Here is an 18,962-nt window from a genome sequence, read left to right as displayed (position 1 = left end):
AACATAATAAAGGCCATGATCAACATCACACTCAGCAGTGTAAAGTTGGAAACTTTCCCAATAAGACCAGAAACAAGAGAAGGATACCTATAGTTGCCACTTTTACTTAGCATAGTATTGGAAGCCTTGGTCAGAGCAATTAGGCAAGAAAAACAACTAAAAGATATTCAAACTGGGAAAGAAAGAAATGAAACTGTCACTATTTGCAGGTGACATAAATAGAAAACCCTAAAATGAAAGTGTTAGTTGCTCAGTTGTGTCCAACTCTTTTGGACTGTAGCCCACCAGGCTCCTGTCTATAAAATTCTCTGGGCACGAATACTCGATTGGGTAGCCATTTCCTTCTCCAGGGGTTCTTTCCAACCCAGGGATCAAAGCTGGGTTTCCTGCATTGCAGGCAGATTCTTTATCATCTGAGCCACCAGGGAAGCCCATTAACTGTTGGAACTAGAAAGAAATTCACTAAAGTTGCAAGACACAAAACCAATTTACAAAAATCGGTTATATTATCTCTCAACAATAATAAGCTATCAGAAAGCAAAACTGAAAAAACAATACCATTTACAATTGCATCAGAAGAATAAAATACCTAGGAATAAATTTAACCAAGGAAATGAAAGATCTTTTCACTGAAAACTATATAAAGACATTGATTAAAGAAACTGAAGAAGGGAGAGAACAAGGAGACGGAGGAGTAGATGGACTGGAGTACATCTCTCTCCACAGATACATCAAGAATACACCGTCAGACACAGAAATACATGCAGAACACCAGCTGAGAGTGGACAAGAGTACCTGACCAGTGGAAAGGAATTTATAGAACCATGCAAAATTTGGTAGGATGAAGGAACTAGGGAGAAAAATAGGAGTGTTACTAGGACTGGACCTGCCCTCAGTGGGTGGGGAAAGTGAAGCAGGGGTCCAATCCCAACATCGGGGCAATTGTCTGAGTCAGAAGAGAAACATTTAAGGCTGATACTGAAACAACTGAACTGTGGCACCTAAATGGAATGAGAATTAAGACAGTGCTTGCCACAGCCATACCTACCTGGGACAGGGATGTAGGTTCCCTAGAAGGCGCATTGGGTGGGAATTTGAAGTTTAAGGACTGTGGAGCAATCCCAGGGCAAGGGGTGCTGTTGACTGTGGAGAGACGGATCAAGGAGATGTGAGAGAGGAGATTGTGATGGGAAAAGCCTGTAGAGGAAAGCCAGGCAGCCATGGAAGCAAGGCAATACGGCTGTCACATGGAGGGAGTGGAGCCATCATCATACCCTCTCTCTGCACATGCCTGCATCAGCAGCTGAACAATAGAGAGGCTGGCCCTCAAACACCTGACACACTGAACTACAGAGTAGGACCCCACCCAGGGTGCTCCTTTAAGTGACTGATGTGCAAGACTACACAGTAGGGCTCCAGCCAGCGTTGGAGGAGGGGTGCCCTCTATGTGCCTAATGGGTTGAACAACAGAGATGGACCCCAGGCAAGTGCTTGAACAGTCAGAGATGCAGAGAAACACTGGCTACAGGGGCCTTCTGATCGCCAGCTACAAGAAACTTGAAGAAAGACTCTGATAGGGTCATAAGTCCTGTGACGGAGGCAGTCTGTGCCCTTGCACACTTGGCACCTAGGGTCCCTGAAAGCCAAGCAGCTGCACCACCTTCAGGATCAACCCTCACTGGGGCAAAGCTGCCACAGGCATAAAGTCTTGCGTCTATGCACGCAGGGTCCCTTCGGACATGTTCAACTCTTTGTGACTTTGTGGACTGTGGTCTGCCAGCCTTCTCTGTCAGGGGAGTTCTCCAGGCAAGAATACTGGAGTTTATTGGCCAATACTGGTTGCCATACCCTTCTAGAGCACTATATTTCATGCTGCCCTGGCTGCCAACTTTTTTGGCACTATGAAATCTAATTAAGCTTTTGGAGCTTCTTTTTTTCTCTTTTCTCAGTCACATTTTTAAAAAATTGTTGTTATAAACCCCTGCCTCTATGTTGTGCTTTTGTAGTTCTATGGAGTTTTCCTTTTTTTCCCCTCCTTTTAAAATTTTAATTTCTTTAAAACCTATTATTATTTTTTATACATTTATACCTTTGTTTGCTTTTCCTACTGTTCTCTTCCCCTTGCAGTTAATCTTTAATGTATATAAATTTTCTTTATCTACCTCTATTTAACTTTGCATATCTATTCTTTCTTTCTTTCCTTTCCATTCGACATATTTATTAGCTTTGTCTTCATTGCTTTATTCCCCACCTGGCACCTTGCTTTAGTTCTGTCTTCCAGTTTATGCTTTAGCTAGTTTTATTCTTAACTGGTAGACATAATTTTTGGTTTCCTTTGTTTCCCAGGGAAATCTACTGTACTTTTGTCTAACTGTTTTGAATTTGCTTATGGGTGCATATGTATATATTTTTTTATATAAATTAGTCTTTGCCTGATTTTGTAACTGCCATTTGTCTGAGGTTCACCTTTGGTTTCTCGTTTTTGAGTATTTGTTTTAACCTCACTTAATGCCATAACAAACCACATGTGGAATCTTCATTCCTGACCAGAGATCAAGCCCTGAGCCTTTGGAGTGGGAGCACTGACTTCAAGATCCTAGACTACTGTAGAACTCACTCTAGGGAGTATCAAATAGTGAGAACTCACACAAAGGAAACCACCTGAATATAAGACCCAGCATTACCCAACAAGCATTAGCATTTGTTTCTAAACAACAAACAAAACAAAAGTACAAACCTAATTATCAGCAGATAGGATTATCACCTCACTCAACCTTGCCAATCAGAGGGGAAAAAAAAAAAACCAAAAAAACAACTCAGCACAAAACTCGGACCAAACTTAGGAGGGCAGAAACCAAAAGGAAAAAAGAATTCAACCTTGAAGCCTGGGAAGACGAGACCGCAAACACAAGAAGATTAAAAAAAAAAAAGAAAAGCAGAGAAATACTACACAAATGAAGGAACAAACTAGAAACACAGAAGTCCAAATAAATGAAGAGGAAATAAGCAAGCTCCCTGAAAAAGAATTCAGAATACTGATAGTAAAGATGATCAAAAACCTTGAAAACAGAATGGAGAAAATGCAAGAATCCATTAACAAAGACCTGGAAGAATTAAAAAATAAACACACAAACAACACAATGACTGAAATTAAAAATACTCTAAAAAGAATCAAGAGCAGAATATTTGAAGCTGAAGAATAAATCAGTGGGCTGGAAGATAAAATGGTGGAAATAACTTTTGAAGAGCAGAATTAAGTAAAAAGAATGAAAAGAACTGAGGATAGCCTCAGATACCCCTGGGACAATATCAAATTTACCAACATTTGAATTATAGAGGTCCCAGAAGAAGAAGAGTAAAAGAAAGAGCATGAGAAAAAATTTGAAGAGATTATAGTTGAAAATTTCCCCAACAAGGAAAAGGAAATAGTCAATCAAGTTCAAAGAGGTGCAAAGAGTCCCATACAGGATAAACCCAAGGAGACACACATCAAGTACATACTAATCAAACTTACAAAGACTAAAGACAAAGGAAATATATTAAAAGCAGCAAAGGAAAAGCAACAGTAGCATACAAGGGAAATCTCATAGGTTTAACATCTGATCTTTCAGCAGAAATTCTGCAGGCCAGGAGGGAATGGCAGGATATTTTTAAAGCACTGAAGGGGAAAAATTTACAATCAAGATTACTGTAACTGACAAGGATCTCATTCAAAATTGTTGGAGAGATAAAAAGTTTTTCAGACAAGCAAAAGTTAAGAGAATTCAGTATGACCAAAGCTTTAGGACAAATGTTAAAGGGACTTATATAGTCAAGAAATACAAGAGAAGAAAAAGATATACAAATGAAAACAGTTAAGAAAATGGCAATAGGAACATATATATGAAAATTACTTTAAATGTAAACAGATAAAATGCTCCAACCAAAAGACACAGACTGGCTGAATGGACATAAAAACAAGACCCAAATATATGCTGTCTACCAGAAACTCACTTCAGATCTAAAGACACATATAGACTGAAAGTGAGAGGATGGAAGAATATATTGCATGCAAATGGGAAGCAAAAGAAAGCTGGAGTAGCAATCCCCATATCAGACAAAATAGACCTTAAAATAAATAAGTTTACAAGAGATAAGGAAGGACACTACATAATGATAAAGAGACCAATCCAAGAGGAAGACATAACAATTGTAAATATCGATATATCCAACAGATGGTGATTGCAGCCATTACATTAAAAGACGCTTACTCCTTGGAAGGAAAGTTATGACCAACCTAGATAGCATATTCAAAAGCAGAGACATTACTTTGCCAACAAAAGTTCGTCTAGTCAAGGCTATGGTTTTTCCAATAGTCATGTATGGATGAGAGAGTTGGACTGTGAAGAAAGCTGAGCACCGAAGAATTGATGCTTTTGAACTGTGGTTTTTGAAAAGACTCTTGAGAGTCCCTTGGGCTGCAAGGAGATCCAACCAGTCCATTCTAAAGGAGATCAGTCTTGGGTGTTCTTTGGAAGGAATGATGCTAAAGCTGAAACTCCAGTACTTTGGCCACCTCATGCAAAGAGTTGACTCACTGGAAAAGACCCTGATGCTGGGAGGTATTGGGGGCAGGAAGATAAGGGGATGACAGAAGATGAAATGGCCTGATGGCATCACTGACTCGATGGACGTGAGTTTGGGTGAGCTCCAGGATTTGGTGATGGACAGGGAGGCCTGGAGTGCTGCAATTCATGGGGTTGCAAAGAGTCAGACACGACTGAACTGAACTGATGATGCACCCAACACAGGAGTACCTGAGTACCTCAGACAAACACTAGCAGACATAAAAGGAGAAACTGACAATAACACAATAACAGTAGGAGACTTTAACAGCCCACTCATACCAATGGACAGAGCATCACAACAAAAAATAAGGAAACACAAATCTTAAAGGATACATTAGACGAGATGGATCTCATTGATAACTTCTGGGCATTCCATCCAGTGCAGAAGAATACACATTCTTCCCAAGCGCACGTGGAACATTCTTTAGGATAGACCACATCTTGGGTCACAAATAAAACCTCAGTAAATTTAATAAAATTGAAATTATATCAAGAATTTTCTCCGGCCACAACGTAATGAGACTAGATATCAATTATAAGAAAAAAAAAAACTGTAGAAACACAAACACTTGGAGATTAAACAATATGTATCTACAGAACAACTGGTTACTGAAAAAATCAAAAGGGAAATAAAAAAATTTCTAGAAAAAAATGACAATGAAAGCATGACAACTCAAAACCTATGGGATGCAGCAAAAGTAGTTCTAAGAGGGAAGTTTATAGCAATACAATCCTACCTCACAAAACAAGAAAAAACATCAAATAGACAACCTAGCTTTATGCCTAAAACAACTGGAAAAAGAAGAACAAACAAATCCCCAAATTAGTAGAAGTAAATAAATCATAAAGACCAGAGCAGAAATAAGCATAAAAGAAATGAAACAATAGTAAAGATTAATAAAGCCAAAAGCTGGTTCTTTGAGAAGATAAACAAAATTGATAAACTTTTAGCCAGACTCATCACAAAAAAAATGAAAGAAGCAAATCAACAAAATTAGAAATGAAAAAGGAGAGGTTACAACAGACAATGCAGAAATACAAAGGATATTAACAGACTATTATGAACAATTATATGGCAATAAAATGGATAACCTGAAAGAAATTCTTAGAAAAGATCAATCTTCCAATACTGAACCAGAAAGACACAGAAATCATGAACAACCCAATTACAAACACTGAAATTGAAGCTGTGATAAAAAATCTCCCCCAAAACAAAAGCCCAGGAACAGATGGCTTCACAGGAGAATTCTATCAAACATTTAGAGAAGAGCTAGTGCCTATCCTTCTAAAACTCTTTCAAAAAATTGCAGAGGAAGGAACACTTCCAAACTCACTCTACAAGGCCACCATCAGCCTGATACCAAAACCAAAGACAACACAGAGAAAGAAAACTACAGGCCAATATCACTGATGAACATAGATGAAAAACTCCTCAACAAAATTTTAGAAAACAGAATTCAGCAATGCATCAAAAAGCTCATATACCATGATCAAACTGGGTTTATTCCAGGGATGCAAGGATTCCTCAGTATACAGAAATCAATCAATGTGACACACCATATTAACAAAGTGAAAGATAAAAACCATATGATCATCTCAATAGATGCAGAAGAAACCTTTGACAAAATTCAGTACCCATTTATGACTAAAACTCTTCAAAAAATGGGCATAGAAAGAACCTACCTCAACATAGTGAAGACCATATGTGATAAGCCTACAGCAAACATTATTCTCAATGTGAAAAATTGAAAGCATTCCCTCTAAGATTAAGAACAGGACAAGGGTGTCCACTTTCACCACTATTATTCAACATAGTTCTGGAAGTCCTAGCTACAGCAATCAGAGAAGAAAAAGAAATAAAAGGAATCCAGATCAAGAAAGAAGAAATATATAAAATGTTATAAAAATAAAAAAAAAGAAAGAAGAAATAAAGCTCTCACTGTTTGCAGATGACGAACAGTGAGATGTACATGATACTGTACACAGAAAACCCTAAAGATAGTATCAGAAAACTACTAGAGCTAATCAGTGAATTTAGCAAAGTTGTAGGATACAAAATCAATGCACAGAAACCACTTGCATTTCTATATACTAACAACAAAAAATCAGAAAGGGAAATTAAGCAATCAATCCCATTCACCATTGCAACAAAATAATTAAGCATTTAGGAATAAACTTACCTAAGGAGACAAAAGAACTGTACACAGAAAATTATAAGACACTAATGAAAGAAGTTGAAGATGAAATAAACAGATGGAGAGATATTCAATGTTGCAGAGTTTGAAGAATCAATATTGAGAAAATGACAATACTACCAAACACAATCTACAGATTCAATGCGATGTCTATCAAATTACCAATGGCACTTTTCACAGAACTAGAACAAAAAATTTCACAATTCATGGAAACACAAAAGACCCTGAATAGCCAAAACAGTCTTGAGAAAGAAGAATGGAGCTGGAGGAATCAACCTTCCTGACTTCAGATTATACTACAAAGCTACATTCATCAAGACAGTATGGTACTAGTGCATAAACAGAAATATAGACCAATGGAACAAGATAGAAAGCCCAGAAATATACCCATGTACCTATGGGTACCTTATTTTTGACAAAGGAGGCAAGAATATGCAATGGAGCAAAAACAGCCTCTTCGATAAATGGTGCTGGGAAAACTGGACAGCTACCTGTAAAAGAATGAAACACCATACACGAAGATAAACTCAAAATTGATTAAAGACCTAAATGTAAGACCAGAAACTATAAAACTCTTAGAGGAAAATATAGGCAGAATACTCGATGATATAAATCAAAGCAAGTTCCTCTATGACCCACCCACTAGAGTAATGGAAATGAAAATAAAAGTAAACAAGTGAGGCCCGATTAAACTTAAAAACTTTTGCACAGAAAAGGAAACTGTAAGCAAGGTGAAAAGACAACCCTCAGAAAGGGAGAAAATAATAGGGAATGAAACAACTGACAAAGGATTACTTTCCAAAATACACAAGCAGCTCATACAACTCAATACCAGAAAAGCAAACAACCTAATCAAAGTGTGGGAAAAAGGCCAAAACAGAGTCAGACACAACTAAAGTGACTTAGCACACACACACAGGCATACAACCAATAATCAGCCATGAAATTAAAAGATGCTTGCTCCTTGGAAGGGAAGCTATGACAAACTAATGCAAGCCTAAACAGTATATTCAAAGGAAGGGATATCATTTTTCTGACACAGGTCCATATAGTCAAAGCTGTGGTTATTCTAATAGTCATGTAGAGATGTGAGACTGGACCATAGAGAAGGCTGAGTGTTGAAGAATTGATACTTTGAATTATGGTGAGGAACAAAAGTCAGTCAATACATGTCAACACCGAAGTACATCATTTATTAGAAATATATATGACAAAGATTTTGAAGCAGCCTTGGTAAAATAATTAAAAATATTCTTCATGGAAGTGAAATCAGCAAAAGGGAGAACCAGAAAACACCAAGCCTTTGTTTTTTTCTGGAAATATCAAAAGACAATCAGAAAATGGTTGATATAATAACCCATTGGAGCCTCTGGCAAACCTCTGGCAAACATCCAAAGGTCTACAGCAGCCAAGTCAATGTCCAACCAAGAAAAACCCACCTTGAAAATGACAGGAAATTGTGTGGTATTTACTCTCCTATGCCCTACTTCCTCCCCAGCATAGCATGGTTTAGTCTGGAGGAAAGGCCCATCTGTTTCCCAGTTTCCTCTCTTATACCAGGTGGAGCAGGGAAGACCTTATTTGCAATTTTCTAATGTATCTGGAAAGTGTCCAAATGACTGATTTCTGTGTTACTTAACTCAGTTTTCAGGTAGCAGATAGGGGTGGTCACTGCTTGTTAAAACTTCAAGGTTATGACAGACCCACAGATACTTGGAACAAGAGATTACAGCTGGAAATATAGGAGCAAGAGATTACAGGTGGAAATATATACATATAAAGCCCTAAAAAGAAGCTGGGGTGAGACTTTTTGGAAATTGAGATATTGAAAAGTAGCCATGTATATATATATATATATAGTGAATCCCACAAGCCCAGGCAAGACATATGGTCAGAGAGACCTGAGAACATCTTAAACTTTCACCACATGGACTAAGAGGTAACCCAGCTAATCAGTGAAAGGCTACCCTGACATAGAGCCAGTCCCCCAAAATGGTTTAAAAAGTGGTTATTTTTTTAAATGCTGAATTTTCAACAAAAATCACAAGATACCTTAGTCAGTTTGGGCTACTATAACAAAAACACCATAAAACTTGGTTTCAAACAACAACCATTTGTTTCTCACAGTTCTGAAGGCTGGAAAGTTTAAAGGTTAAGTCCCTAGCCACAGACATCAATTCTGTGTTGATGAGAACATGCTATGTCCTCACAGGGTAGAACAGGTGGCCTTTCTTTCATAAGGGCACTAATCCCATTCATGAGGGCTCCACTTTCATGACCTAAGCCATTCCCAAAGGCTCCACTGACAAATAACATCACTATGTGCATGTTCTTGCTTCTTGCTCAGTTGCTTCGGTCATGTCAGACTCTTTGTAACCCTATGGACTGTAGCCCACCAGGCTCCTCTGTCCATGGGATTCTCCAGGCAAGAATACTGGAGTGGGCTGCCATGCCCTCCTCCAGGATATCTTCCCCACCCAGGGACAGAACCCATGTCTCCTGCAGCTTCTGCATTGCAGGCAAATTCTTTACTGCTGAGCCCCTGGGGAAGCCCCACCATCATTATTCATCAGTATACATTTGAACAGAAAATGAACATTCCATCTATATTATAAGGCAAACTAGTAAACAAAAACAAAAGCATAGCTCAAGGGAATGAAATAAATGGGCAGAAACCAGTCCTTAGAACTTGGAGACTTACTAGACAAAGGGCTTAACACAACTATCTAAAATATGGTCAAAGAGCTAAAGGAGATGGACATGTACACAGAGCTTTATTTTGAATGGATAACCAACAGGGGATTACTGTACAGCACAGGGAACTCTGCTCAATGTCATGTGGCAGCCTGGATGGGAGGGGAGCTTGGGGTAGAATGGATACATGTGCATGTATGACTGAGTCGATCTGCTGCACCTGAAACTATCACAATATTGTTAATTGCTTATACTCCAAAATAAAAAGTTGTTTTAAAAAAGCTAAAGGATGAAAAGAATGAAGGGAAGTCAGGAAAATGATGTATGAATAAAACGAGCATATCAACAAAGATATAGAATTATAAAAGAAATCAAACAGAATTCTGGCATTGAAAACGCAATAACTGAATTAAAAGTTGAGTGGAAGGATTCAACAGCAGATTTAAAGGTGCATAAAAAAGAATCAGTAAACTTGAGAAAAGGATAATTGAAATTGTTGAGTCTGAGAACAAAAAAGAAAAAAGAAAGGGAGGAACTTCTGGGATACCATTATGTAGTACAATATACAAATAAAGAGAATCTCAGAAAAAAAAGAGAAATTATCTAAATAATGGCCAAAAGCTTGTCAAATTTGATTAAACACATGAACCCACAAATCCTGGAAGCTTAAGAAATTCTAAGAAGGATAAAACCAAAGGGACTCACACCAAGACACATTATAATCAAATTATCTAAAGCTAAAAACAAAAAGAATACTAATATTGAAGACAATAAGAAAAAAGCAACTAACCATGTAAAAGGGATGATAATAAGATTACTAGCCAATTTCTTAGCAAAAACTTCAGGGGCCAGAAGATATTATATTTAAAGTACTGAACACAAAATGGAAAAGGCACCTTGGAAGACAGCTTGGCAATTTCTCACACACACAAACCACCAAACAAGAAAAAAAAGACTGTTATCGTATGATGTAGCAATCATGCTGCTAGATGTTTACCCAAAGGAGATAACATACGTCCTTGAAAAAAGTTGGGCAGGGATATTTACAGCAGCTTGATTCATAACTGCCAGAATGTGGAGGCAACCAGGATGCCCTTTAGAAGGTGAATGGATAAACAAACTGTGGTATATACAGACAATACAATGTTATTGAGTTGTAAAAAGAAATTAGAAATTAAGTCCATGATAAGGCACATAGTAAAGTTAAATGCATGCTACCAAGGCAAAGAAGACAATCTGTCGTGGCTATAAACCTCACATTTCAACTATGTGACAGTCTCAAAAAGGCAAAATTATGGAGACAGTAAAAAGATCAAAGGTTACTAGATGTTACGTGTATGCTGCTGCTGCTGCTGCTAAGTCACTTCAGCCATGTCCAACTCTGTGTGACCCCATAGACGGAAGCCCACCAGGCTCCCCAATCCCTGGGATTCTCCAGGCAAGAACACTGGAGTGGGTTGCCATTTCCTTTTTCAATTCATGAAAGTGAAAAGTGAAAAGTGAAAGTGAAGTCGCTCAGTCGTGTCTGACTCTGAGCGACCCCATGGACTCCTCCATCCATGGGAAGAATCCCAGGCTTCTCCATCCATGGGATTCTCCAGGCAAGAGTACTGGAGTGGGTTGCCATTCCGTCTCTGGTTATGAGTATGAGAATGGTGAATAAAAATTACTCAGAAACTATTGTGTATGTAACAGATGTTTTCATTTATATTAATTATATAAAATGAAAAATAAACTAATAGAGATATGATTTTCTGTTTACTACCAATACCAAAAATTTAAATTCATTAAAGCAGAAGTTATTATTTATTGTTCCGTGTTAAAAATTTATCCCAACATTTTTTATAACCTCCCATTGCTAATATAAATTAACATGAGACAAATAAATGAGAGTATACTTACCAAGTCTTTTTCAACTACAATATGCATTTCTATATACTGAGAGAAGTCTGGAAGAGGCTAAAAAAATCACAAACTTAGGTAAAAATTGAAGAGCTATTTAAATATTTTAAGTAATATCACTACTTCACAAATTCAATGTTAGAAATTCAATTTTATATATGAAAATAGAAGTCATTTTCAGACTATTGTCTTTGTAGCCTCTTTTGCATCTGTTCAATCAATTAATTTACTCAGAAAACAATCAACTAATTTACTCAGAAAATAACTTTACCTTCCATTGGTACAGGGCTACTCATTTGATTCCATCATACATAATGATTCCATCATACATCACACATACATTATTATGTGTTATGATTTTATTTGTGACCTTGAAAGAGTAAGGGCACCTCTCTGTTTGGAGGGGTGGAATTTCATCTGAAGATAAAGCTAATCCTTGTATAAATGACCTCAGAAAAATGTGAGCAACAGAGAAACAAAATGACTGAGTTTCTTAAACTGCGCCATAGATATCTCAGGATGTGGAATCTGATTACAGTGTCATCACAGACTACAGTGGATAACTTAGGCACAAATGTGAGGCCCAGTGGGCTTATGATCTGTGTGATTTACACCCTGCCACTTTCTAGGGACAAAGTAATACTTGTTTTAACTACCATCAGTAAAATATTACTTGTTTCCATCATTATTTTTATATGAATTTAACCTAGGAGGAATATTCTAAGGAAAACTTATGAGACAGTCTTTGTGGACATGCTAAGATTGTAGTGTATTTAACTCAAAATAGTTACTAATACCATCAACAAGCAATGAACAAATATATAGAAGCAGAAAAGGAGAATCAAATTTCAAAAATTGAGAAAACGTTTATTATGTTTGAAGTCTGCATTTTTTTTCTTTTTACATTGACATTTAAATCCTTGAAAGTTCAAAACTATCACATTTTACTTAAACCATTTTCCTTAACATAAGGAGGAGCAATAAAGACGGAAAAACTAATCTGGGACTTAGCAAAGATGAGAAGAATGAAGACTATAGTAATTTAAAGAGAAAAAGTTAATAAGGTCATTAAGACAAATTCAGGGCTGCATGATCATTCATTTTTTCCACCTTTAAAAATTCTTTTAAAGCCTTGAAGACTTGGGTTTTTTTTTTTTCAAAACAATGCAAATGAAATCCCCTTACAGTCTAACTGATTTATTATAATTTCCATCCAAAGGTAAGCACGAAATGTTTCATGATAGTTTTGCTTATAGGACTCCATCCTTTCATTTAAGATGAAACAAGGAAAAGACACTACTTTACTGGAGGATAAACACAAGCATTTATATTAATTATGTTAGGGTTATATTAATGATTTGAAGGATTCAAAGTTATTTCTTTGTTTTAATCAACGTAAGTTGCTACTGATGCTGCTGCTTAGTTGCTAAGTCGTGTCCGACTCTTTTGTGACCCCATGGACTGCAGCCTGCCAGGCTCCTCAGTCCATGGGACTTCCTAGGCAAGAATACTGGTATGGACTGCCATTTCCTTCTCCAGGGGACTTTCCTGACTCAGGGTTTGAACTGTGTCTCCTGCGTCACTTGCATTGGCAGGCGGGTTCTTTACCATTGCACCACCTCGGAAGCCCAACATAAGGGTTAGCTGACTTACATTTCCTGAAGTAATCCTTATTTATTTTCATCTTTGAGATAAGGACTGATGATACTTAGTTGATAATAATTTATTCATTTATTTGCTGGACAATAAACTTTCAAGAGAAAAGATACATAAGTATCTTTAAGATAAGATAGTCTATTTTAGAAAAACAATCAAAATTTAAGACAAAGGTGCATAAAATAATGCCAAGAAATGTGTATTGGAAAGGTGGGTAGGTGCTAAGAGTTCAGAAGACCTCAAAAGCTATTTTATTTAGTGAAAGAAAGCAGTCAATAAATAAAACCAATTTCTTGGATACGTGTTATATGAGGTTGACACCAATTTCCTGAAAATTTACTTTGGTAAAGGAATCACTAAAGAATTGGATCTAGGGAAGAAGACTAGAGAACACTGCTAAGTAATCCAATTGCAATATAGTTGGAGTGAAAAATTAAAATTAGAAAATGACAAAGATCACTGGTAAGAATATTCAGGGAGTGAGAAGGGACATGAAGATGTTGATAGATGACAGACAGACAATACAGATAGAAAAACATGTAAGTAGGTAGATAGTTAATGTGTGTGTGTGTGTATTTTGTTTAACTTGGGCAATTATCATGTGCTACATCAGCTCAATAACTAAGAAAAAAAAGAATGAGAGTGGGAGATCTATAAATTACAGTAGATAAAACCATGAAAAAATATACAAAATAATATATAAGACAAACAAAAACCTGAGACTTTACACAGGAAATACTGGAGAAGGAAATGGCAACCCACTCCACTCTTCTTGCCTGGAAAATCCCATGGACAGAGGAGCCTGGCAGGCTACAGTTACTGGGGTCACAAAAAGTTGGACACGACTAAGCAACTGAGCACAACACAGTAAATATCATTATGTAGAGTATGAGTGTATAAAGAAAAGAGAGAGAAGGTGATACACAGAGAGAGGCAGGAGAATTTTATCAGAGGGTAAAGTGAGTCGAAAATTCCGGGGAGTTTTTATGTTATTTCACCCTTAACATTTTACTCCATGGTAGTGGACTGAAACAACACAGACTCAACATAATCTCAGCTTTCATTTTTGGGAAATGAAAATAAATGAATGCTAACATTTATTTGGAAATTGACAGCATCAAGAATAGCCAAAACAATCTTGAAAAACAATAGTACTCCAGCATTTATTGTTTGCAGATTTTTGGATCGCAGCCATTCTGACTGGTGTGAAGTGGTACCTCATTGTGGTTTTGATTTGCATTTCTCTAATAATGAGTGATGTTGAGCATCTTTTCATGTGTTTGTTAGCCATCCATATGTCTTCTTTGGAGAAATGTCTATTTAGTTCTTTGGCCCATTTTTTGATTGGGTCGTTTATTTTTCTGGAAATGAGCTGCATAAGTTGCTTGTATATTTTTGAGATTAGTTGTTTGTCAGTTGCTTCATTTGCTATTATTTTCTCCCATTCAGAAGGCTGTCTTTTCACCTTGCTTATATTTTCCTTTGTTGTGCAGAAGCTTTTAATTTTAATTAGATCCCATTTGTTTATTTTTGCTTTTATTTCCAGAATTTTGGGAGGTGGAGAGGGTGTGGAGAAAAGGGAACCCTCCTACACTGTTGGTGGGAATGCAAACTAGTACAGCCACTATGGAGAACAGTGTGGAGATTCCTTAAAAAATTGCAAATAGAACTACCTTATGACCCAGCAATCCCACTTCTGGGCATACACACCGAGGAAACCAGAATTGAAAGAGACACATGTACCCCAATGTTCATCGCAGCACTGTTTATAATAGCCAGGACATGGAAACAACCTAGATGTCCATCAGCAGATGAATGGATAAGAAAGCTGTGGTACATATACACAATGGAGTATTACTCAGCCGTTAAAAAGAATTCATTTGAATCAGTTCTGATGAGATGGATGAAACTGGAGCCGATTATACAGAGTGAAGTAAGCCAGAAAGAAAAACACCAATACAGTATACTAACACATATATATGGAATTTAGAAAGATGGCAATGACAACCCTGTATGCAAGACAGGAAAAAAGACACAGATGTGTATAACGGACTTTTGGACTCAGAGGGAGAGGGAGAGGGTGGGATGATTTGGGAGAATGGCATTCTAACATGTATACTATCATGTAAGAATTGAATCGCCAGTCTATGTCTGACTCAGGATACAGCATGCTTGGGGCTGGTGCATGGGGATGACCCAGAGAGATGTTATGGGGAGGGAGGTGGGAGGGGGGTTCATGTTTGGGAACGCATGTAAGAATTAAAGATTTTAAAATTTAAAAAATAAAAAACTAAAAAAAAAACCCAAAAAACAATAGTACTGAAGGATGTACACTTACTAATTTCAGAACTTATTTCAAAAATATTGCAGTGAATAAAAAGTGACTCTGTCATAAGAATAGACATAAAGATCAATGGAATATTATTGCATGTGCAGAAGTAATCCCTAAATCTATAGTCAACTGATTTTGAAGGAAAAGGGCTGGGCCATGAAAATTCAGTGAATAAAAGATGAGTCTCTTCAACAAATGGTGTTGGGAAAACTAGATATGCACATGAAAAATGATGGATTTAGAGCCCTTCCTCCCTTTTTACAAAAAATTAAGTTGGATCATATATTGAAATGTAAGAGATTAAAGAATAAAACTTTTAGAGGAAATATGAAATAAATTTTGTAAATCTAGTGTGATAGTTAATTTTATCCATGAACTTGACTCAGCCACAAATGCCCAGGTATTCGTCCAAAAACTATTCTGGATATTTATGTGAAAATAATTTTGGATAAGATAAACATTTAAATTGGTGGACTTTCAGTGGAGTAGATTATCCTTCATAATATGTATGCACCTCATCTGGTCAGTTGAAAGTATTAACAGAACAAGGACTACCTTGTAAGCAAGAATGTACACACTGCTGTATTTAAAATGGATAACCAACAAGGACCTACTGTACAGCACAGGAAACTCTGCTCAATGTTATGTGGCAGCTTGGACAGCCAGAGGGCGGAAGTTTTGGAGAGAATGGTAACATATGTAAGTATGGTTGAGTCCCGTTGCTTATCCTCCTGAAACTATCACAACATATTAATCAGCTATACTCCAATACACAATAAAAAGTTAAAAAAAAATTCCTTCCAACTGACTGCCTTCAGACTTGAACACAACTTTTCCATGGTCTCCAGCCTGCCAGTCTGCCAGTCTGCAGTCTACTTTAAATTTTCTCATTCTCTCTGTGTGTATTTATATCAAATATATGTACATGTGTGTATACACGCATGCGCGCACACACACACACACACACACACACATATATCTTGTTGGTTCTGCTTTTCTAGAGAAATGTTTGTCATGAAAGACACCATTTTCACTATGGTAGCTGTGGAGCTGAGATTGTTGAAAACCAAACACAGAATCTCACTTTGTAAGTGAATGGACTGCAACACAGGTTGAACTTCTACCCTCACAGGGTGTCTGCTGAAAGAAGTAAGATCCTAAAAATTGGAATGTGGGTGTATGAGAAACTCTGATGAAGCTGGAGTCATTAACCTTCTAAACTCTGGCGAGTCTTTGTTGATTGAAGCAGTCTCTCCATCTCTGGATAAGGATATAAGGAAAGTATAATGGCCTACCCTAAGGCAGTTGCCATAAAAGACACTTGGGATTCTTCTCAGGATCCTAGATAGGTGTCTTCAGGGTGTCTTCAGTATTTATGTGGATGTCACTCATGCTTATTTTATCAAAATTCAGACATAATGGATATGGAGAAAGGAGTGCATCTGCAGACAACAAAGGTCTGGATCACAGGGGAAAATGCCATTAATGGTAGAAAATGCCAGCCTGGAGTTCTGGAAAACTGAGTGACTAATTTTGAGGCTTACAACACAAGCTCTGAAGTATCTGGTATGTCTTGCTCTCTCTCAATAATTTGTAAGCAACTGGTTTATAATAAAAATACATTGTTAATATGGCTGCATAGTAATAACCACATAGTTTACTCAACTGATCACTCACCTCTACATTTTGTATCTTATAGGGCTTTTCTCTTGGCTCAATTTCTTTCTCAGTATACACAGAAGAACTTGAATCCCTAGGTTTTACTTGATAAACCATATGTTCAAAACCAATTGAAGGCTCCAAGGGCTCAATTCCATAACTTACATTTTCAAACTGTAGTAAGCCCCTACAAATTCAAAAAAAAAGCAAATAAATAAAATAATTCATTTTTCTCAAAGTCAATAAAATGAAACAATTAGTTTTTAATAGTATGTAGATTATTTTCAGTCTTAGCCTTGGGTGGTGAAGTAGGAAAACATTACCAATAATCCACAAATTTACTAAGTGGAATGAGCAGTAGTAATGCTATTGGCATTTATCTAGCTATAATTAATACTAATGGTTTCCACATATACTAAAAATAAACCCTTAATTCAGGAGGGGAGTAGGAGACATTGCAAGAGTTTTCATACCATGCTTTTCTAATGACAGCTTCCCATAATAAGCCATGCCTCACTTTAAAACTTAGCAAAGGTCAATAAAACTAAATGCTGATTCATTCAGAGGATAAACAAAATTAATAAACCTTTATCCAGACTCATCAACAACAAAAAAAAGAGGACTCAAATCAATACAATTAGAAATGAAAAAGAAGTTATAGCTGACACTACAAGTTGCTACAAACAACTATATGCCAATAAAATGGACAACTCAGAAGTGGACAAATTCTTAGAAGGATACAGGCTTCTAAGAGTGAACCAGAAAGAAATGGAACATATGAACAGAATAATGACAAGTACTGAAATTGAAACTGTGATTAAAACTTTCAAACAAAAAGCTAGGGATGGAAACTTAGCAGGTGAATTATTTCAAGCATTTAGAGAAGAGTTAATGCCTATTCTTCCCAAATCATTCCAAAAAAATGCAGAAGGAGGAACACTCCCAAGTTCATTCTATGAGGCCATCACGACCATGACACCAAAGCCAGACAATGATGTCACAAATAAAGAATATTAAAGGCCTATATCACTGATGAACATGGATGCAGAAATCGTCAACAAAATACTAGCAAACAGAATCCAACAACACATTAAAATAATCATACACCATGAGGAGCCTGGTGGGCTATAGTCCACAGGGTCGCAAAGAGTCAGACATGACTGAGCGACTTCACTTTCACTTTCACTTCATGAGCAAGTGGGATTTATCACAGGGATGGAAGGATTCCTGAATATATGTAAATTGATCACTATGATATGCCATATTAACAAACTGAAGAGGGAAAGTCATATGATCATTTCAACACACACAGAAAAAGCTTTGACAAAACTCAGCACCTATTTATGATAAAAACACTCCAAAAAGTGAAAATAGAGGGAACATACTTCAACATAATAAAGGCCATATATGACAAACCCACAGCAAACATCATTCTCAACAGTGAAAAACTGAAAGCATTTCCTCTAAGGTCAGGAACAAGACAAGGATATCCACTGTCACCACTTTTATTCAACACAGTTTTGGAAGTCCTAGCCAGGACAATCAGAGAAGAAAAAGAAATAAAAGGAGTAGAAACTGGAAAAAAAGTGAATTTGTCCTGTTTGCAGATTAATGTTACTATACACAGAAAATCCTTAAAGATACCACCAGAAAACTACTGGAACTCATTAATGAACTTGGTAAAGTTGTAGGATACAAAATTAATACACTAAAATCTCTTGCACTTCTATACATTAGCAATGCAAGATCCAAAAGAGAAATTAATGAAAAAATCTACTTACCATCATATAAAAAATAACCAAGTAACTAGCAATAAACCTATTTAAGGAGGCAAAAGACCTGTACTCAGAAAGCTCTAAGATATTGATGAGAAAGCAAAGATGACCCAAGCAAAGATGACACAAACAGATGTAGAGA

The 18,962-nt window shown here is 36.8% G+C and overlaps 1 protein-coding gene across 2 annotated transcripts in view; it reads right to left on the bottom strand.

Annotated features, from left to right (window-relative positions):
• The window catches only part of LOC102168418 (disintegrin and metalloproteinase domain-containing protein 2), a 119,529-nt gene that overhangs the window by 77,724 nt on the left and 22,843 nt on the right, over positions 1 to 18,962 (bottom strand). For both annotated transcript variants that reach the window (XM_005698846.1, XM_005698847.1), the window contains exons 6-7: positions 17,064 to 17,232; positions 11,399 to 11,455 (exon numbers count right to left, since the gene is read on the bottom strand). In XM_005698846.1, coding sequence (XP_005698903.1) covers positions 11,399 to 11,455; positions 17,064 to 17,232 — 226 coding nt within the window. The remainder of the gene's footprint in view (positions 1 to 11,398; positions 11,456 to 17,063; positions 17,233 to 18,962) is intronic.

The sequence above is a fragment of the Capra hircus genome, chromosome 27 (genome assembly GCF_001704415.2).
Source record: "Capra hircus breed San Clemente chromosome 27, ASM170441v1, whole genome shotgun sequence".
Taxonomy (NCBI): Eukaryota; Metazoa; Chordata; class Mammalia; order Artiodactyla; family Bovidae; genus Capra; species Capra hircus.
Note: the sequence above shows the minus strand (reverse complement) of the source record. Positions and strands in the feature narration are given on the sequence as shown.